Source organism: Balaenoptera borealis (assembly GCF_965194805.1).
Source record: "Balaenoptera borealis genome assembly, chromosome: 3".
Classification (NCBI taxonomy): Eukaryota; Metazoa; Chordata; class Mammalia; order Artiodactyla; family Balaenopteridae; genus Balaenoptera; species Balaenoptera borealis.
In genome coordinates, this window is record NC_138866.1 from 13,128,213 (window position 1) to 13,151,041 (window position 22,829).

Here is a 22,829-nt window from a genome sequence, read left to right on the forward strand (position 1 = left end):
AGCAACTAAGCCCGTGCGCTGCAACTACTGAGCCTGCACTCTAGAGCCCGTGAGCTACAACTACTGAAGCCCACGAGCCACAACTACTGAGCCTGCGTGCCACAACTACTGAAGCCCGCACGCCTAGAGCCCATGCTCCGCAACAAGAGAAGCCACCGCAATGAGAAGCCCGTGCACCGCAACAAAGAGTAGTCCCCACTCGCTGCAACTAGAGAAAGCCCGTGCACAGCAATGAAGACCCAATGCAGCCAAAAATAAATAAATAAAATAAATATTAAAAAAAAATATGTGCTTCTCTCTGGTGTTCAATTAAAATAATTATCTTTGTTATTTTTCAAAAATATATTTCAACTTTGTTGATTTCTACTTTGTACCAATTTTCTTTCTCTGTTTTAGAAAATAAATTGGGATGATTTAGCTGCCAAAAAAGTGCCCGCGCCCTTTAAGCCAGTCATCCGAGATGAATTAGATGTGAGTAACTTTGCAGAAGAGTTCACAGAAATGGACCCCACCTACTCTCCCGCAGCACTGCCCCAGAGCTCCGAGAGGCTGTTTCAGGTAATCTCCAAGAGCCCACACGTGTTTGTTGGCCATGTATGCTTTGAAAGAAAAGATTAATTTTCCCATGTGAAAGCTTTTTGGCATCTTGAAAAACAGGACTGTCTAATCTCTTCAAAAGTATTAAATACAGAGATATTGCAAATAAATATGTGTTGAATTTACACCTGAAATTTTACTTCTGTTCAAGCTCTTTTATAGAAAATATAATACTACTTTACTTTTAATCGTATAAAATATTAAATGGCATCATAGCTTCACTTCTTTGACTCCCATTAGCATCCCAGTAGTTTGGTTTAATCTGGCTGTCCAGACACTGTCTCTGGACATAGGTGACACTAGTGGCTAGCACTTGGCTGGGACAAAGCAGACGTTGAAAAACATGTTCCTCGAATTAGTGAATGTTCTAGCTTAAGCAGATTAATCATCCATCATTATACAGATGGTCCCCAATTTATGATGGTTCAACTTAGGATTTTTTGACTTTATGGTGGTGCAAAAGTGATATGCATTCCACGGAAACCATACTTAGAGTTTTGATCTTTCCCGGGATGGTGATGTGCAGTACGATCCTCTCACAATGCTGGGCAGCAGCAGTGAGCCCCGGCTCCCAGTCAGCCACTCGATCACGAGGGTAAATAGCTGATGCACTTACAACCAATCGGAACCCAAACAACCATTGTTTTTCACTTTCAGTACAGTAGTCAGTAAATGACATGAGCTATCCAACACTTATTATTAAATAGGCTTTGTGTTAGATGATTTTACTCATCTGTAGGCTAATGTAAGTGTTCTGAGCACGTTTAAGGTAGGCCAGGCTAAGCTGTGATGTCTGGTAGGTTAGGTGTGTTAAATGCATTTTCAACTTAGGATATTTTCAATTTATGGTGGGTCTATCAGGACGTAACTCCATTGTAACTCAAGGAAGATCTGTACCACTTTTGGTTCAGCACATCATTCTGCTGTTTGATTTGACTCCTTTTCTAAAACTCAATTTTAAATTTAACCTAAGGAAATATAATGAGTCAAATAATTGCTGAATTAGAAACTGACTGGAATGAAACTTGCTATTTATCTAGTTTGAAAACCAGTAGCATTTGGACCACTTTTTAGTTCCTTAACTGTACCTTTTTTGAGAAGTTAGTTGTGTTTGTTTATAAGCAAACTTTTATCAGCAATGCAAAAGAATTATATCTATGAGTCAGATACTGGGGGTGGGATAGGAAGGAAGTATTTTTCTGCCTTTAATTTTGAATCGGTTTAGTTCTACCAGAAGATGGCGTGATCTCCTTCTGAAAAGCATTATTCTATTGATTTGAAATAACCTTGCATTTTAGATTCATCTTAACACATATTTGAGCTTTTTATTTTATTTTATTATTTTATTTTATTTTATTTTATTTTTTTGGCCTCGCCATGTGGCTTGCGGGATCTTAGTTCCCCGATGAGGGATCGAACCCACGCCCTCAGCGGTGAAAGCACGGAGTCAAAGAAGAAAAAAATGATTACAATCTAGTCTGTGCTAAACTGGAAAATTGCAAATCCTTATTTTTTTACCTTTCTTTTTTTTTTAGGGCTATTCCTTTGTTGCTCCTTCTATTCTCTTCAAGCGTAATGCAGCCGTCATAGACCCTCTTCAGTTTCACATGGGAGTCGATCGTCCCGGAGTGACGAATGTGGCAAGGAGTGCAATGATGAAGGTGTAGCCATGTGGTTAATTAAATGATATATTCATGGTTTAAATACCAACACTAATTGACTTTCTCAAGTCAAGTAAATTTAATAGACTTTCCGTTTGACTAAAACGTAGTTTTAAAAAATGAATAAATGGAAATAGTAAGATTTGCCCTAGAGAATTATTAACATCCATTTGAATGAGCTCCTTTCTTACGATAGAAAGTAACATATTTTAAATAAGTGATATACATGATAGAAATGAGCTAATGATGAATTTTTAGAGATTATAAATGTATTCCACTCCTATTTATTAACATTAATAATGTTCTGTTACTCAACAATTTTATCATCCCTGTGTATTACTAATATTTTCTTAAGTGAAATGATGTTGGTTTCTTGTCAGGACTCTCCATTCTATCAACACTATGACCTAGATCTGAAGGACAAACCACTGGGAGAAGGAAGTTTTTCAATCTGTCGAAAGTGCATACACAAAAAAAGTAACCAAGCATTTGCAGTTAAAATAATCAGCAAAAGGTATCACATTTCCAGCAGTCTCTCTTATGTATTCGTCCTAGTCAATGGATTCTATAAATTAAGATTTTTATTTAAAAGGAAAATAATGGTATATTATAAGGTTTTTAACCAAGGTTTTAGCCATTCAGCTCATCGGTTGATCCATTATACTTCTAGCTCTGAGAAAGTAATCCATTTGAGACATAAATCATAGTATGAAATGCTTTTGAGGTTATTATGAGAAGACTTTCTTGTGGCGGTGTTATTTAATCAGACTCGCTTAGTGAGTTCAGCAGCTTTTGCCATTCCTATTAGTTGTATATTTGAAATATTTTGTTCTGCAATTATTTAGTGACCTATGGGTAGTTTGAGAGCCAGCTAGTTGTTTTGGTAACTGATTATTGCCTCCATGATTGTATATTCTTATTACCAAATTGTCAGGCAAGTAGAGCATCCATTTCTTCATGTGATTAGCTCTTTCCTGACTCAGAAATGATCATTTTTCTCAAGAATAATGCTTTACTTGTTCTGGTGGGTGTATGACTCACTACTTTCACGGAAGCATCATTCTGATATTTTGACACTTACATTCTGAATATACTGTAAATAAAAACAAAATTAGGATTGGGGCAATGCTTCCAAAGACTGGGTGAAGAGGGATGAAGAGACTAACTGTTTCATCTTGCAGGTTGGAAGCCAATACTCAGAAAGAAATAACAGCTCTGAAACTCTGTGAAGGACACCCCAATATCGTGAAATTACATGAAGTTTTTCATGATCAGGTAGTCCACTTTTTTTTCTGTGGATACTAATTCATATACAAGGTTCTACTTTTCATCAGTTGTGTTGGTGCTGGGTCAAAGTCAGGGCTATGGGACATGACCGAGCCACCTGAGAGGGTGAGAAGCCACTCCACACACACTGTCACCCACCCCCAAATCAATGCTTCCTCTCACTTCTGCTTCTCTCACTCAGTAGTGGTCGTGTAGGACCTGGAAGGAGGACGGGGGGCTAAAGCCCAGCTCATTGTGCTTATTGCCAGTTCAGCTACCACCACGCAAAGCTTCATCTCCGCGTACCTCTCAGTACTCAGTCATTTTCAGCCTTCAACTTAATCCTTTGACTTCAAGAGTAGAACTTAGCCTAAAGCCTCATTAGTGCAAACTAAAGAGCAAATAGGAAGCAGAGGGCAAAGATACTCTCTTTCCATCTTTTTTTTTTTTTTAAGCGTATTAGTCATTTTTAAATTTTTATTTATTTATTTATTTATTTTTGGCTGTGTTGGGTCTTCGTTTCTGTGCGAGGGCTTTCTCCAGTTGCGGCAAGCGGGGGCCACTCTTCTTCGCGGTGTGCGGGCCTCTCACTATCGCGGCCTCTCTTGTTGCGGAGCACAGGCTCCAGACGCGCAGGCTCAGCAATTGTGGCTCACGGGCCCAGTTGATCCGCGGCATGTGGGATCTTCCCAGGCCAGGGCTCGAACCCGTGTCCCCTGCATTGGCAGGCAGATTCTCAACCACTGCGCCACCAGGGAAGCCCTCTTTCCATCTTCTTATTCCAGGTGACAGATTCTGCTCAGGCCACAGGCCAGGTCATGCTACCCGCCTTCTACCCCCGGTCCCACTTTCCAGCAGTACCCTCACACAGGGTTATATAACTTTGGAGACAGGAGGAACACTGTTTTGTCAGGTCCATGTCTCCTTCCCTGCAGAAATCTCTCCATTACAGTCATCTTTCCTCCTGGGACTGGGCGGGATGGCACAGTCTTACGCAAGACAGCATGCTGCGCGCAAGAGCTAAAACCAATCCTGGATGTGGTTGGCCCTAACTTTACCAAAGAAGAAACTGAGGTTCAGAAGGGTCATGAGTGTTTTCCCACAGGAAAAAAAAAGGGGGGAGGGCATCATGAGACTCGTCCAACCAAGGTCACATAGCAGGTCAGTGAAAATCTAGTAGGAAAACTTGGTTTCCGGTTCTGGGCTCTCTCCAGTGTGGTACCGTGACATCCACGTCCTAGGAGAGCTGTGGCCCAGTTCTCTACCACATTGAACTTTCCCAGAGTGCCGTGGCCAAGAATGACACATGGTGGTGAAACCAGGTGGCAGCAGCAGGAGCTTCATAACTATAATAACTGCTGCTATTTATTTTCACATATGTTACGTGGTACAGGTACCGTAGCACTCATCCTACATGTATCATCAAGCTCCCAGAAATTAAGTAACCGGGTCTCCCAGTTTGTAAGTGGTACTGCTGGAATCTGAACCCATGCAGTCCAACCTCAGAACAAGCACTTAATTACTTTGTTCTACTGCCTTAGAGGAGGCAGACGCAAAGCCTGGTTTTCACATCAGGTGAGTGAGCACCCAAAAATGACATCATCTACTTGCATCCTTGGTGCTTATAGTCAGGAAAGGAAGCTCTTTGAAGCAAGGGCTCGGGGGGAACTGTTCTCCCTGCTCCTCTGCGGCCTCCACCTCACCGGGCCACTCAACTACAGCACAGGTAGGGTCCCCTGCCCGCTGGGGGTGCTTACAAGGAGCCTAGGCAATCTCCTATTGAAGGCGATCCACACGTCCATCAAGGGCTTGGTGGATGACCTTCGACACACCCCTCGGTTTTGCAGCTGTGCCCCTAGCTACTTCCCCCGAAAGACTTTCCATCTCTGACCGTCAGGCCACTGTCCGATCTCAGGAACTACATCCCTAATATTTTATTTATGTGACAAATTAACTTTATTATTTGCTGTTTTTATATTCAAGAGTTACTAGAATAGAAACCATCTCATGATGTAATCCTATGTATACCAGTATAAATATATTATCATTCTAATATACAGTTGTTGATAGTTTGGGTTGTTTTTTCCATGATGGTGACACAGTTGCCTAGATCATGCCCAAATCCACCATAGTCCTCTTTTCAACTGATGGGTGAAATTGATTGAGGGTGTGTCTCCAGCCTTTGACTGTACAGCTGTGTAGTTTGTGTACCATGATTTGTGCTTTACTACTCTATTAGTTTCCTATTGCTGCTGTTACAAATTACCACAAACCTAAAACAATACAGAAGTATTATCTTACGGTCTGGAGGTCAGATGTTCAAAATCAGCCACACTGCTGTAAAGTCAAGGTGTCAGCAGGACTGGTTCCTTCTGGAGGTTCTAAGGGACATTTTATTTACTTGTCTTTTTTAGCTCTGGAGACTGCCCACATTCTTGACTTGTGACCCTTCCATGTTTCATTCCAGTCTTTTGTTTCCATAGTCCCATCTCATACTGTTGACTCTGGTGGATAATTAAGATACCCTTCCCATCTCAAGATCCTTAATCACTTCTGAAAAACCCCTTTACCATATAAGGTAACATCCATAGGTTCTGGGGATTAGGATATGGACATCTTCGGAAGGCCGTTATTCAAGCTACTCTATATACACTTTTTCACTGTTACCTACATTTTATTGGTAAGGGTGCTAAAGTTCATAGAGGTAAAGTAACATCCCCAAGGTCATAAGTAAGTAGCAGAACTGGCATTCAGATGCAGGTTTGACTCTAAAACCTATCTCTTAAACCACTATGGGTCTTGCCCCTCATTTTTTTAAAGCTTGCTGGCATATACTTGTAGCAGACCTTTAGATCTGATCTTAATTTGTCTGATGTAGAAAGTCAAATTAGCATGGTCTCTAATAGCCTGGGAGCAATTCTCTTAATAAAAGGGTTATTCACCTTCTAGAATTTGCTCATTATGTGCAGGATAATGTATTTATAATCATCTTTTTAATGAAGCAATTTTCCTGGACTTTGCTAATTCAAAGGAAAGCATACTTTGTTTTGTTTGTTGAGTAACATTGGTGCTATAAGGCACAGCACTTGAATCTGAATACTGATTTGTATCTTTTTTAAACCATTTGTGTTCATTGGAGAGCTGATGTAATTCCCTTGCTTTTCAGTAGCTCCTACATTATTTTCTTTATGGGAATGTATGCAAAACATAGTAAATACGTGACTTTTAATACTATTTAATTAAGATAATGCCTTGGGATCAAAAGCAATTATTTAAAAAAAAAAAAAAAAAGCCCAAAGTGAGTTATGGGTATTTGGCATGGGAATTAACAGGAACACTGAAACTAATCTGTTGAGCCCTAACAGAAGATTTAAAGTGACATCATCCAACCGTGCCTTTTTTAAAAGGTAAATTTGCCATTAAATGTGTGTGTCAGGCCTCCTGGGGGTAGTTGCCCATATTCTATCAGTAATCTATATTATTTAAAGCAGCCAATTTCACATTATTATCTGTACTAGGTTACACTTTAAGAAGAAAGATATGTACACTTGATAGAGAGGGTTGGAATGGAATTCAAATGAAGAATTAGTCAAGGAAAGGATATACAAAGATTTCACTGCAGTACTTGAAATTTTCCATTACCGAAATAGAACTCTAAAAAAGCCACATTATCCTTCAACTCTTTCCTCTAAAATACAAGGATCACCGTTGACTATTTTAACAAGGGACTATTTAAATTTATCGGTTATAGTTCATAGTCAGGAAATGTTTTATACGTTGATTAACTTCTACTCCTCTTCATTAAGGCCCTCCACATTATTCTTCTTTCTTTTCTAGCTTCACACATTTCTAGTGATGGAACTTCTGAACGGGGGAGAGCTATTTGAACGCATTAAGAGAAAGAAACACTTCAGTGAGACAGAAGCCAGCTACATCATGCGGAAGCTTGTTTCAGCTGTAAGCCATATGCATGATGTTGGAGTGGTACATAGAGATTTGAAACCCGAGGTATAAAATTACATGTTTTCTCATATAATGCAATCTAGCATCATGATTAAATATCCCCCAGATACGTGTGGGCTTTTTTGGGGGGGGATTGTTTTGGTTTTTTATTTTCAGGGCTTTCTGCTAAATAGATACTTGCAAATATCACGTTTCTTGCACTTTTTTTTCTTTTCTATTTCAGTCTAAAATAAATTTGTCTTTTCGTTCTTTCTTTCTTTTTTTTTTTTTTTGCCAGCTGATCATCTTGAGGTTATATTTGTAAGTGTGAGAGCCTTTTATGGAAGAAATACTTTATGCAACAATTGTGGACTAAAAATAGCAATGGAAATTTTTGTCGCAGAAAATAATGCCCCTCCTATATGTATACCATTTTAGAGGGGTTTTAACCGTGTATTTTGAAAGCTTATCTTTCACTTTTGTAATCAAATTGATTAACTCATGAATAGCAATGTATGTTGTTCTGTTCTAAATTTTTAAATATAAAGCATTGTCTTTGTTTAATGAGTTATGCCATCCTTACATGTGCTTTTCTTTGCTCATGTACTATAATATTTATAGAACTGTGTAGCAATGTAGAAGTAGCAGCTTTTTATATATTTCTTCTTTCAAAAGGTTAAGAAAGAAGGTTCTAACTCTAGAATGATCCCTTTTTAGTATCAAAAATATGAAAATTCCTCCCTTTTAGAAAATCATCAAAAGAATAATGAAAATTGAAAAACAAAACCCAATAATTTATAAAAGAATAACAATGAATCATCCTCTACCCTATACAAAATTATATATATTTACTATCTAAAATAGAATTTCAATTTTAACTACCATGTGATTATAATGCATTTTTAAGTATATTTAAAATAATAATTTGGTGTTTATTTTTGTATTAGATTACAAAAGAATATTTCTCAAAAAGCACCATTTTTGCCTTTTATTTAAGTACCTTGGATTATTGGTAGGAAGAGGATGTTTTTAAAATGGAATTCTGTGCCTTCGGATATAATTGACTGAGTCCCAAAGTATTTAAGCTTCTATGTACTTTCTATTACTGTTATTCATATTACTCATAATTAATCAAAAGTGAATTGTGTTTTATGAACTTGCAACTATGATAGCTACCCCTCTGCTTCCTTCATCACAATTCTCACTCTCCCACACAACGCCCACTAAAAATATGGTGCTCTGTACATTGGAGATCAGCTGTCTATTTTTAAATGTGAAAGCATACCACTTAAATGTTTTTTTTGATAGACAAGGAACAAGCATGTAATTTTTTTAATTGAAAAGATCTGTTCCATGACTGTCTAGAATTCATTTTCACGTTTTATTTTTTGATAACTGGCCATCTGTCACCTCATGAGTCTCAAATGATGCAACTGTCCTCTCCAGCGGAATTCAAATTTGCCTTCCTATTTCACTGAGTAAAAAGATACTCACATAGCTTAATTCTTATCTGTCATAAAGCTTTTCTTTCAAATAGTCATTTGAAAAGAAGAATTGTCTGATTATTAAGGACATTCTACTACCATTATAGTCCTAAATCAACATATATTTTGGAGACATGAAAATGTGCCTTTGTACTAACATTTTCATAATAAAATAGCTTTCACTTTGACTTTTAAGTGGCAGAGTATATTATTTTCAAGCTAAAAGTTTAATCCCTTTCGCATTGATGTAGCATTTTAAGATCTGACTATATATCTTTTGGTAGATATTTATGTGGTATTCATATTCTGCAAAGGCAAGATAATTTCTAGGTGAGAATCAAACAGATTTAGAGGCTGGCTGACATTCTTAGTAAGCTGCTTTGTATTTTTCAAACTGGTCCCCATATTCTTGAAAGATGAGAAATTTTATCAAATTAGTTTCTGGCAGAACTTGAGACAAGGATAAATGTGGTTTGAATGACTAATTCCTGCCACTTCTGACCATGCACACCCAACTACACTTTGAGAATTGGGAGAGGAGTGAAGAGGGGTGTGCCACGTCTCCTCCATTTCAAGATCTAAGAACAAGGAAGTCCTTAGACCGTCTTAGTATATATAGAAGACACTGAAGTCATTTCCAAAGTCTTGGAGGCTCTGGGAGGACAGGCCAGGTGTGCTCCATCCACTGCTCTGTATGTAGCACAGTGCCTTGTGCTGTGGAAGAGTTCAGGGGTCATTTGCTGAGACTTCTCCCAAGTACCCGGTCCATGAACCCCAGCTACGACTTCAGTTGTGGTGAAGCCTTACATTGAATTATATTCACATTTTAATTCCATCACAAATTCAGGATTAGGCATTTTGTATAATAGAAAATTTAAGAAAACTTTCAGTTAATTTTTTTGCTTCTTTCCTACCACTTCGTGCATTTTTAACTTTTGAATGGGGGCCTAGAAGATTTTTCTTCTTTGTATCAGTGGAGCATGCTATGATGTATATTATTTCACTTCAAATAATATTAAAAAGCAAACTGTGTTCCAGAACTGGGGAATAATTTAATGATCAAAAAGGCATAACAGATTTTGTTAGGATGTCTAAAGACAATATAATCAGATTAAATTACTGTGGGTACTAGCTTGATGTACTAATAAAAATGGTGATTTGCCCATCAGTACAGTTAGATTTTTTTTAAACAAGTGGTAAATACAAAAGTAATCAGTAAAACCTTAGTGATTGACACGGCTTGGCAAATGATTCAAAATAGCAATGTTTTCTGAATAATAGAGGGTAATGTCCATAAGCATCAAAAATGTTCAAGTATTAACTGTTTTGGAAAAAAAAATTTCTGAAACTTATGTCTCCACCATGTATTCTTTAATAGGCTTTACTAGATATTATGTATAACTATTTTATTTATGACTTCATTCAATGGACGAATATTTACCAAAGCATCTACTACATGAGAGAGTCATGAATAAGGTAGACGCAGAGTTGCTGGCCTCATGGAATTATGGTCTAATGTGGGTGAAGACATTGAACTAATATTGCAGAGCTGATAAGTGCCAGGAAAGAAAAGTAAATGCTAGAAGAAAATATAATAATTTCCATCTTCTGTTTGGTGGCATCTCTAAATGAGGATTAGATGCCTGAGAGCCAGGTTGGAAGGGAGGTTGGTGGAGGAGGTCGAAGACAGACACAAGCAGAAGGGAAAGCATAGACAAAGAAGAGGCATGGTCCCATTGAAAATGTTCCACATGACCTTGTACAAATTGATGTGATACAGAAAAGTATAAAGCAGAGGGCAACAGTACGCTGACATCCAGGTCCCAGACCCACCCCGTCAGACCTTTCTGTATCTGAATCCAATGTAAATAGATAGAAAGGTAATATTGCATAAATGCATGACAAAGTCCCATGACATTTTAACGAGAAACTAATGAAGTGTTTGTATCTTGCAGAATTTATTGTTCACTGATGAAAATGACAATTTGGAAATTAAAGTAATTGATTTCGGGTTTGCACGCTTAAAGCCACCCGATAATCAGCCTCTGAAGACACCGTGCTTCACTCTTCACTACGCCGCCCCAGAGCTCTTGAATCACAATGGCTACGATGAGTCCTGTGACCTCTGGAGCTTGGGTGTCATTTTGGTGAGTTCATATGTCAGGCCGTTAAACACAGTCAGTTCTCTGACGTCCTCTGTATATCTCTGTCTTTGCTGTTTTTCTTAAATTTGTGAGAAAATTGGCAAATTGGTTTTTCTTTTCAGTAAAAGGCCTGACTGAAGACTATTTCCCTTTCTTAAAATTTACATTGGAGAAAATGTAGGAATTTTTATTTTGGTTTATTTTGGAATATTTAAGGCAACTGTGTTTAATGTGAATTACAGTTATGTATATATGTATTTTTAAAGAAGCAGTAGTATATTTTCATAAGATATGCATGTTAGATATAATGTGAAAATAGCTAAGTGACTCATTAATAGACTAATATTTTAAAATATATTCTCTGAGGTTCTCAGGCTAAAAGGTAATTAAGGAATATCACTTAGGATAAATTAACAAATTAATAGAAAAAATTAAAAATATTTATAGTAACTTATAGTCATCGTGGTGAGCATGCTTTTCACAAAATCTCCTTGGATGCCGGGATCAGAAACAGAACATTAAGCTAGAAAAATCTCGGCATGTTTTTTCCTCAAAATTGCTTTACTTTTTCTGCATATAATCTGTAATACATAATCATAGGGAGAAGTTTTCAGACAACAGAGAAAGATATAGGGAACAAAGTGAGATCACTTGTAATCTCATCATACAGAGATAATATTGTGTAAGCTCTTACTCTCCTCCCATCCCTACCCCCTATTATGTATGCTTTATATCTTTCTACAGATTTCTCTATATATTTGTATATATATTCAGGTTTTTTTAACAAATGAGATTATGTTATATATGTAGTTTGATGTCTCATTATTTCCTTAGAATAGATTCCTAGGAGAAGGATATATAGATCTTTATTTTGACATATATTTCCTTCTAGAAGGTTTATCAGATCATGTTCTCATCAACTGTATGTGAATACATAGGATACTATCAATTTCAATTTTAAATTATTTCCTACTGTTGTTATAATTTGCATGCATTTCCTTGATGAGTATTCAGTTTGAGCATCTTTTCATGTATTTGAACATTTTTATTTTCTCTATTATGAATTGCTGTTTATGAGCTTTGCCCACTTTCCTATGGGGAAATTTTTCTTATGGAAACTGAAAGGTCTATTAAGGATTTTAATCCTTTGTCTGCCATTAATATTGGAAATGTTTTTTCTGGTTTTTCATGTCTTTGAAAACTTTGTTTGTAGTAATATGGGGTTTTAATTTTGTTTTTTGAGAGGCTTAAATAGAGAAGGTTTTTTATTTTTATGTTGTAATATATGTTAGTCTTTTCCTTTATGGTATCTGGCTTTGATGTCAGATTGTCACTCCACCCCAACCCAAGATTATAAAAATATTCTCTTAAATTTTCCTTTAGAATTATGTTTTATTTTTATACTTATGCACTCCATCTGGGATTTATTTTGGTGTCAGTTTGTTTTCCCCCAATGGCAGCCAGTTGTCCCTGCAGGATGGTTCTTTTATTTTTAAGCTTTATATGGTTTTTATTTCAGCAGTTTTAAGTCATTATTTATAATTTTCAAATGAAATTACATATTTATGAATATGATTTTTAAATTAAAATAAAAAACGGATTTCTGTAGATTTGAGAGTTTTGTTTGACTTAAACTGATTACAGTAGCACTCTCCTAAAAAATTCGTCTAAATAAAAAAGAGCCTTTCTTTTTTAGCAATAATATGTTTACCCCTTGTAAAAGAGCCCTTACTTAAATACAGGCCAAATATAATTACCATGCTTTTTAAGGTTTTAAAAGACAGTCTTAGACATGCAGGCAGGTATTTTAGAGCCTCCAAATGCCCTGTCTATGGAAATAACTTTGTATAATGGCATGGAGAGAAGCCAGGCTTCTCTCTAGATCTAATTGTCAAGTTTTAAACGGGAACAGGGGACAAAGAACAGATTAAATGATACCACAAGAGTACAATCACAACGTCCAGACTGCGGGAAGTTCTACAGGACAAACAACCGAGTTTCTCCAGCAAATAAATTATGAGAAAAAAATAGCCTGGGAACCTATAGATTAAAAGACACTTAAGAAACAATGTTTGCATCTTACTTGAATTCTGATTCAAACAAATTCTAATTTCAAATCTATTTATTAAATTCAAACTCTAAATCTAAGTCATACAGATATATTTATATAATGTATATAACACAATTGTAGAAATTTGAATATTGACTGGTTATTGGATGATACAAAGGAATTACTGCTAATTGTTTTAGGTGTGATAATAGGTTGTGGTTGTGGTTTTTAAAAATCCTTGCTTTTAGAGACACGAAATACAGATGAAAAGCGTAGTTAGCACCTGCATTAAACTATCCAAAAAAAAAAAAAATAGGAATGCTTTGCAAACTTGTGCATATAAGTGAGTGCATATCTCCAGAGGATCTAGATACAAAGCCTGAGCTATCCCATAGTAAGCACAAAATTTTTTGGGGGGGGGGGTCATCTGGTTTGCCTTAGAAATCTATGGCCCTTTTACATGTTGCATCTAATACACATGAATATGGATACTTTAATATGAAAATAATTTATGTTACCCCCATTGGGTAAAACAAATACTTCAGGAAGATGCATCACGTCATATCATGCAGCTTTGATTACAACTCAGTCTACCTCATGCATGTGCAGTTCACTGGAAATTCACAGGACTTTAATTAAAATAGAGTTTACACAGTGTAGTAAGTCTGCTTGGGGCCACCATAATGAAATACTGCAGACTGGGTGACTTAAACAACATAAATTTATTTCACAGTCTGGAGGCTGGGACGTCCAATATCAAGGTGCCAGAAGGTTGGTATCTGGTGAGGGCTTTCCCCTTTGGTTGCAAACAGCCATCTGTTCACTGCGTCCTCACATGGCCTTTCTTCAGTGCATGCACTTAGAGAGAGAGAGAGAGAGAGAACCAGCTCCCTGGTGTATCTTTTTGTAAGGACACTAATCCTATTGGATGAGGACCCCACCCTCATGACCTCATTACCTTTACCTCCATAAAGGTCCTACCTGCAAATACACTCATATTGGGGGTTGGCTCTTCGGCATAAGAATTTTAAGGCACACAATGATTCAGAGCTTAACAGACAGTATTTAGAAAATCCACAAGATGGACTATAATAACATTTAAAACATATTTCTTCCAAGTGTTTTATTCAGGATTTCTTATTTTTTCACTTTCTTCCCAAAATTTTATTGTGAAAATTTCAGACCTAGAGAAAATTTGGGAGAATAACACTGTGAACATTTAAACACGTTGCCACATTTACTTTTCCTTTCTCCCTAATTCCCTCTTGTGTGTATATACATACATATATATACACATATATAGAGAGAGATGTATATCTTTATGTATATAGATACTTTCTTATCACACCATTTGCAAACAGTTTGCAGGCACAGAATTATTCTTAACAGAAGTTGATTCCTGGATAATCAACTAAATTGTAAGATCTTGGAGTTGAGAGGAGCCCTAAAGTTTGTTTAATTCTAACTCTTCCAGAAAAGGGATCTTTTCTACAAAGTCCCCGTCACCAGTCTCCTTTAAAGATTTCCAAAGACGGAGAATTAATTTTTCCACGCAACAGCCTGTTGAATTATTACACATGAGAGGAAAAAAACTGTAACATGAAGGATATTTTCTCGTACTTAGCCACAAATGTATCTGTTAGGAAGTGGGGTAAGATTAAGAAGCGAGCAGATTTTGGAAAACTACTTGGCAGTATCTACCAAACATACACAGACCAAATGACCCAGCAGTTCCAATCTCAGGGATATAGCCAACAGAAATGTGTATTTTTATGTACCAAAAGACATGTACAAGAAGATATATAGCAGCATGTTTCAAAATGCCCCAAACTGGAAACAGGTCAAAATCTTCATCAACAATAGAAAGATATTTCAGTCTGGGTTCCCCAGAAAGCAGAACCTGAAGTTAAAGCTTATGTTTTATCATGTACCTAAGGACCATAATCCCAGGGAGGCAGGGAAAGAGGGAGAGCAGAGGGTGCCCCACTGAGTGGCCACCTACTGTTACCAAGTGGAGCTGATCACTTGAGTTCACGGAACCAAGACCTCTAACTGAGCAGACGCTAAGGCTGCAGGAACAGGAAACGTGAATTCTATAAGTGGGTCGAGCACCCATAGAATCTACATATGGGGGACCCAGCAACAATGGATCAGCCATTGGTTCAGCACAGTCCTAAAGGACAGCACCCCAACCCCACAGGGTATTGTCCTGAGCTGGTGTCTTCACTGAGCTTTTCATGTTCTAACAGGCCAGCTGCACCCAAGTGAAAGAATGCCAACCCACCTGACAAGTAGGCCCAATTTCCTTTCTTCCTTCATCAGTTGATCATCAGGAGCCCCCCTCAGTGAGGCCATAGGTGTGAGTTAAGGAAGAAACATTGGTGCAACAGAGAGAGGTGATGTGCACCTATGCATGTAATTTGCTGTGCCTTCTGGACCTCCTCGGGTTGATTCTGAGTGTGCCGTGTCCATAGTACAGCGACTGCTGCTGCAGCTTTACGAATCAGTGCATCTGTTGATCCCAGTACACAGTTTTGTTCGAGCTTCAAGGAGCCATTTCAGCTGACTACTCGTACTGGCTCCAGGTGTCCCTGCCAGGATGTTGAATCCTGAGTCTCAGACAAGTGTTTCCATGGCAATAATTTCTTCTCCGTCAGTCAGGTCTTATGTTCCACACACCCACTCCAGCTCAGCATCCTCAAGATCCATTCGCATTTGTGTCCCCTGATCCCTGCTGGGCCATTTTAGCCAGGGCCTGCAATTCCTTTGGCATGTACACATCCCCCTGTCAACATTAATACCATCTTTTGAGATGGTTAGAGTATCCCTTTTTTATTCTTCTTGTCTGAATACAGTTATCAAAATGGTTTTAAATCTTGATATCATACTAAGCCATTCCTCTTTATATACAAGTCTGAAATGTGTTGGTTGTTTCAGTGATTGAAGTCATGTAATCTTTTTTTTATTTTATTTTATTATTATTTATTTATTATTTATTTTTGGCTGTGTTGGGTCTTCGTTTCTGTGCAAGGGCTTTCTCTAGTTGCAGCGAGCGGGGGCCACTCTTCATCGCGGTGCGCGGGCCTCTCACTGTCACGGCCTCTCTTGTTGCGGAGCACAGGCTCCAGACGCGCAGGCTCAGTAGCTGTGGCTCACAGGCCTAGTTGCTCCGCGGCATGTGGGATCCTCCCAGACCAGGGCTCGAACCCGTGTCCCCTGCATTGGCAGGCAGATTCTCAACCACTGCGCCACCAGGGAAGCCCCGTCATGTAATCTTTTAAACGCAGTAATGCTAAGTGTAATATCTAGGAAATTACGCTAAGTTGGTAATGAAATTACCAGAGTGGCTTTGATGGTGATTTTGGCAGACATTCTGTTTTGCTCCTTTTTTTTCTTGATAGTATACAATGTTGTCAGGGCAAGTTCCATTCCAATCTCATGACAAAAGTTTGACGTGCACCAGTGCGGTAGAAATCATGAAGAAAATTAAAAAGGGAGATTTCTCCTTTGAAGGAGAAGCCTGGAAGAATGTATCCCAAGAGGCTAAAGATTTGATCCAAGGTAAGAATCTAATGAAAAATTTCGTATTTTATATGATGTGTAGTGACTGAAGTGGAATCACACCCACGATATATATTTGCTTGTGAATTACTCAGGGAATCCCTGTGTGTTCTGAGAGGTTTCAGGCTACTCTGTTCAGCCTTATTTTCTTCTCAGAACACTCTCCCTCAGTAATCTTATCCACGTTCACTACGTGAACTAGCACTTGGATCCACCAGCATCTCAGTCTCACGCCTCCAAAATGAACCTCTTCCTTTTTACTCTCCTTTCCCCCAAGCATGTGCCTCCTCCTTGCCCCCTCTTTTTACATGGCCACGAAGCCAGATCACCAGGACAGGGCCCAGCATCACCCTAGATCCCCGCAACCCCCCTCGCCTTCCGCAGCCAGGCACCCAGTCCTGCGGGCGCAGCATCGCTCCCAGCCACCCCTCCTCCCCACTCACATGGCTGTCACCTTAGTTCTTGTCATCGTCTCTCTCCTAAAATCCACAACATGCTTTCAACTTGTCTCACTTCCTCTCACTTTACGTGGTTGTCATCCGTCGGCACAGTGACCTTCCTAATAGCCAAAGGCAATCATGCCTCTTTTCTGTTAAAAATCCTTCAGAGAATCCCTGTGAGCCTCAGGTCAAACTCCAGAGTGCAGCCTTCACAATTCAAAGCCCTTCACAGCCTGGCCCTGCCTGCCTCTGCTTCCTGTCACCTTCGCTCCACCATCCTCGAACACTTGAATTCCTCAAATGTGCTGAGCGCTCGGATTCTGCTCGCCTTTACATGTGCTGTTCCTAATCCCTGAAGAAGGGCACCCTTCTTCATCAAACCCACTACGGCTCATCCCCCAGGACTCATCCCCTGGGAGCCTTCCAGGGTGCCCGCACTCCCCAGGCTGAGCCTTTCCCCTGGGCCTGCCGTGCGCGTGGCTCGTGCTACAGCACTTGTCGTGTAATGTGATGAGACCTGGGTTTTGTCTGTGTGCCTCCCCGCAGCTCTTCTCTGAGTGTCCATCTGCGTACCTCCACACTCCCTAACTTGTAGAAGATGTTGGTACATGAATGAAGTAAATCTCGGTACTCTTTGTTTTGGGGGAGTTTGCCTGGTCACCAGTGGGAGTCCTTGTTTTAGGTGGTTATTTTCTCCTGATTGGAAAGCCAGCTAGCCTCCAGCCTCCAGATATAGGCTACTGTGGGCTTTATTATTAGCATCCGGTATTCACTAGGGGATTTAAGTGTACATGAAAATGTACGTAATTACCTTTGTAGGAGGTTGACGCCTTACAGAAACCGTCATGTCTTGTGAACATAATTGAGATCTATGTCTGAGGTTCATTTTAAACTATGTTTGAAATGACAAATCCTAAAATAAAAATATCTTATTTATTCCCACAGGACTTCTCACAGTCGATCCAAATAAAAGGCTTAAAATGTCTGGCTTGAGATACAATGAATGGCTTCAAGATGGCAGTCAGCTATCCTCAAATCCTCTGATGACTCCAGACATTCTAGGGTCTTCAGGAGCTGCTGTGCACACCTGTGTGAAAGCAACCTTCCATGTAAGGCTCTGGGCTCTGCACTTGTAAGGCGGTTTGGAAAGGGATCAGATAGATGTTCTTACTCTATAATCTATTGCTAAGAGACACCCTCTTAGCAATACAGTTTTTAAAATGGGTTCTTTTAATTTTAGATATGCTTTTATAAATCCCTTCATGATATAAACACATTCATAAACAGAAAGTGCATGGGGACCAGAGTCACCGCTAACCCACAAAATATTTATTTGACATTTAGAATGAGTTTGTGAGATGAGGCAGTAGTCTGATATTTGAATAGTTGAAATTTTTGACTCGGTAAGGAAAACAATATGCATACTATTAGAACTTTAAAAAAATTTTTGTTTTATTGAAGTATAGTTGATGGACAATGTTGTGTTAATTTCTTCTGTACAGCAAAGCTATTCAGTTATACATATATATACACATTCGTTTTCATATTCTTTTCAATTATGGTTTATCACAGGATATTGAATCTAGTTCCCTGTGCTATACAGTAGGACCTTATTGTTTATCCATTCTATATATAATAGTTTGCATCTGTTAATCCCAAACTCCCCATACATCCCTCCCCCACCCCTTTTCCCCCTTGGCAACCACAAGTCTGTATTAGAACACTTTTTCTCTCAAATAAGCTAAATGACTGTCTGTAAAAACTGTAAATGGACATTAGGAACTAAGGCACATGTGAAGGTCCATTCATTCAAAAATCATTTTGTGCATAATATGTTCTAGAGACTGTGAGGGATAAGAAGTAAATTAATTGGTATTAAGTAAAGACTGTATACTCGAAAGGCTGAGACTGCATAGCAACAACTGTAGATTCTGCACATTCGTGCCAAGCAGATGCAAACACATTAAGGATAAGGAGCCAGTGAGTTAGAGAGAAATAAAATTACTTCTGAAGGGATTATCTTGAGAAAGGAGACAGGATAGCATTTCCTCTTCAGCTGCAGAAATGGATTAAAATATTAATGAGCTGGGATCTGGTGAGGTGTGAAGAGATGAACTGCAAGCATTTGAGGCAGGTGATCCAAACCTTCTCAGTGACATATGATGTAAGGTTGTCACTTCAGCAATGCCTAAGCTTGAAGCTAAGAAAAGTAAAGACAGGCTGCTGTGAGGAGGAAGCCAGGCTGAGGTTTATAGAGCTAATCTTCTCTGCATATATTGTGTCCAAGATGTACCCAAATTGCATTGACGTGGGAGTGGAGATCAGGGGCTCTGTGTTGGGACTTTGTGGTTGGAATTTTAAATCTCAGACACAGAACTAGTCAAAGTAATGGAGAGAGGTGAGTTAGATTGCTGATATTCTTCAAGAATTTCCAGTCCGTCAGTGGTTTTTTTTAACTGAGAGGTAGCCCTGCCCTCTTCAAAAGATTTATTAGAATTGTGACTCCTGGACGCCCTAACATGTGGATTTAAACAGAGCCCTCAGAAACCCTTTCCCATGAGCTTCTGTACCCTGCCCGGAGTTTTGGATACAGTGGTTTTAAGGACCACGTTCCCAGAACAACTTGAAGCTGTGGTTGCCAAGCTTGCCAAACGCAAGTTCTCTGTAAGTCATGACTGCCAGGAAGACCTCAGTCCTTTTGCCTTCACGGGGGTTCCCCTTGTTTTCTCCCCTAGGCCTTTAACAAGTACAAGAGAGAGGGGTTTTGCCTTCAGAATGTTGATAAGGCCCCTTTGGCGAAGAGAAGGAAAATGAAGAAGACCAGCACCAGTACCGAGACGCGCAGCAGCTCCAGTGAAAGCTCTCACTCTTCTTCCTCCCATTCTCATGGCAAAAGGACACCCACAAAGACATTGCAGCCCAGCAATCCTGCCGACAGCAATAACCCAGAGACCCTCTTCCAGTTCTCAGACTGAGTAGCATAGGAACGGTAGCAGCATAACGGATGCTGCATTGTCCCTTCAGCTCCCTCGTCGTGCGCCTGCGGCCAGGTTCTGTGCTTTGAAAAACGTGTCCCATCGGTCTCCTTGGAATCTGCCTCGCGGGGAATTTTTTCAGGAAAACCCGATTGGTTATCCTCATCCAAAAGCACTGGACAGAGAATGTTACTGTGAATAGACCACATGTCATACTGTTTAGTGACCTAGCATGGTGCCAACAGGACTGTTTCTGAAAGAGCAAAGATGTCTGTCAATTTAATTAGGGACTGGTGAGATTTGAGCTGCTGACAAAGTAAGTCACAGGTTCTTCAGATGTCTGCCAGCAAGAGTTCCTCGTACTGTGATGATACCTTTTGCTTCGCCTTGTGGGCATCGTGGGCTTTTAAGAGACTTGCACCCTTTGAACAGTGATGTATCAGCAAAAAAGTTCTGTTTTGAAAAAGAGTCTGTAATGAATTTTACGTGTGGCATAAACTTATTTCTTCAGAGAGGATTTTAACTTATTGTTTTTATTTTATGGTTACCTATGACGATAACCTGCTATTATTAATCTTTTTCTAAAAAGTAAAAAAAAAAGATATAAGAACTTCAGGTCCCACGCTCTATATCGGGGACCCATCTGAGATGCATGCTAAGCTACGTATGTTTTTAATTTTGCACTGCTCTTTCCTGGCAATTTGTTTTAATGGTTATTGCAAAATATTAAGGTACATGTCTCTGTTTTAAGTAATGTTGCACTTTATAAAAGAATATGAATAAAGCAAGCTATTTCATAAAGTGCACTCTTTAAAGCATATGTACTGTATTTTTGCCTTTTTTTCCCCCCCATTATCTACTTTAAATTTGCCCTCACATCCCCCTTCCACTTTGGATGCAACAAGTAGAAGGGGCCTTGTATAACGTAATCATTAGCCCCAGAGGCACTGATGTGAGGAACACCTAAAGGGAAATTCTATTAAACACTGTGCTTATTTGTACACTGTGCTGTGCTGCAGTGAGGCTTTTCCTCCTGTAGTCAGATATTATGTACATAATACTTTAGAATTATAACTATGACTTGTTTTGAAATTTTTCTGTTAAATTTAAATCCAGAAAGCATATTTTATAAACTTATGCAGAGCACTTTTATTGCTCAAAAGTTCTGAATTCATACCGAAAACAAGTGCTGTGTGCTGAAGACATTTCACTGAATGATTGCTGCATTTCAAAATATGATTAATTCATCCCCTATGCAAAAAAAGAAGTGATAGGATTTGTATGTTGTATTTTCTTTTAAAGCCATCACACGAAATGTCAGGACTGAGAAAAGCGATTTTTTGCGATGTTTACAGGAATCATGCTTAAAAAGGCCCAACATGTTTATTTTGTAGTTTTTGTTAATGATAACCTCTTGAGCATTAGTTTGGAATTGGGCATGATATTTATTTATTCCTTTCTTGAGATAATAGCAGCATTAATTTCAACCAGTTATGAATACTAAAAATATTGCACTCTATGTAATAGTATATTTATTACTGAACCAATGTATATATTAATAGCACAGGCAACAAAAATGGCAAATATTAAACTATTTTCAAAATGTATTATCCGGTTCACATTTTTGTCCACAATGATTATCAGAAATAACTTTTTATACTTTTCAGTGGCCCAAATGGCTACCTAGTTCTCACTGAGTCAATGAAAATTTTGTACTGCTAGCTTATGGTCGTTCTTAGTAATGACGGGAAATCTTAGGTGCATTATTACCAAACTCTGTAGCTAATTCACAGAATGTGACCCCATCAGGCACAGGGTTACAATAATCAAGAAAATGTCCATTTATATCTATAGTAAGGTTGACTATATCTAGAAATGTGTTAGTTAGCTCTTCAAGACATTTTTAAAACTGTGCATTCTAGTAGAAGATACTAGTAAAGTATAATCCAAAGGGACTTTGTTGCTAAGGGGAAATGATCCAGAAGAATGGTTGGTATACCCTAATGACTGATGGTGTAATTGATGCACTGTGAATATTGGAAATCAGTGGGTTTCACTTTCATTTATTTTCATTGCCTCTTCTTCTGGAGGACTTGACAGAAAATGAAATGGTAAAATGGCAGGCAGAGTAAAAGGAAGGAAAGAGAAGGCTAATTTATCAACTGGTGAGCCTCCTTGAATAATCTAGAATGGGCTTTTGAGAAGAGGTCAGAAAACACTCAGAGTAGTGCCCACTTATAGAATATCTTCATCCTCACTCTACTTATAAATACCAGAAAGATGCTGAGTTAGCAGCAGTTATGGTACATGCAGGCTGTCAGTGTCAGTGAATTGCACTTTAAAATTCACAAAGCTTTTGTTTAGTCACATCAAAAATAAACTAAAAAATAATTCATATGAAAATGTTAAATGAAAGGACTCTTTTTGGTATTAGGAGAAAAACAGAAGTAGGTTTAAGACAAATACATACACTAAATTCTCTTTGTAACAGTTTTGGAGATAGAGCCAAATCATCCCTTCTGTTCTTCCTTTATTGATTATAGTGTATGTAATTTTCATATCATCATAAATCCTGACTCATATATTTTATAACTATATATGGCTAATCGAGAGGCAAGAATAAGAAAAGGAGAGTAATAGAGGAAAGACATTTTAAAAGACCAGTTTCTTCTAATTACTGTGCCAGATCCTATGGTTGAATGAATTAAA

At 38.5% G+C, this 22,829-nt stretch overlaps 1 protein-coding gene across 3 annotated transcripts in view; it reads left to right on the forward strand.

Moving 5' to 3' along the window:
• Nucleotides 1–21,727, forward strand: part of RPS6KA5 (ribosomal protein S6 kinase A5) — a 182,932-nt gene extending 161,205 nt beyond the window's left edge. For all 3 annotated transcript variants that reach the window (XM_082384518.1, XM_082384519.1, XM_082384520.1), the window contains 9 exons: nucleotides 397–558; nucleotides 2,133–2,258; nucleotides 2,639–2,772; nucleotides 3,440–3,533; nucleotides 7,362–7,532; nucleotides 10,906–11,097; nucleotides 16,546–16,705; nucleotides 18,091–18,254; nucleotides 19,881–21,727. In XM_082384518.1, the coding sequence (XP_082240644.1) occupies nucleotides 397–558; nucleotides 2,133–2,258; nucleotides 2,639–2,772; nucleotides 3,440–3,533; nucleotides 7,362–7,532; nucleotides 10,906–11,097; nucleotides 16,546–16,705; nucleotides 18,091–18,254; nucleotides 19,881–20,120 (1,443 nt within the window). In that variant the 3' untranslated portion in view covers nucleotides 20,121–21,727. The remainder of the gene's footprint in view (nucleotides 1–396; nucleotides 559–2,132; nucleotides 2,259–2,638; nucleotides 2,773–3,439; nucleotides 3,534–7,361; nucleotides 7,533–10,905; nucleotides 11,098–16,545; nucleotides 16,706–18,090; nucleotides 18,255–19,880) is intronic.
• The last annotated feature ends 1,102 nt before the right edge of the window (nucleotides 21,728–22,829 follow it).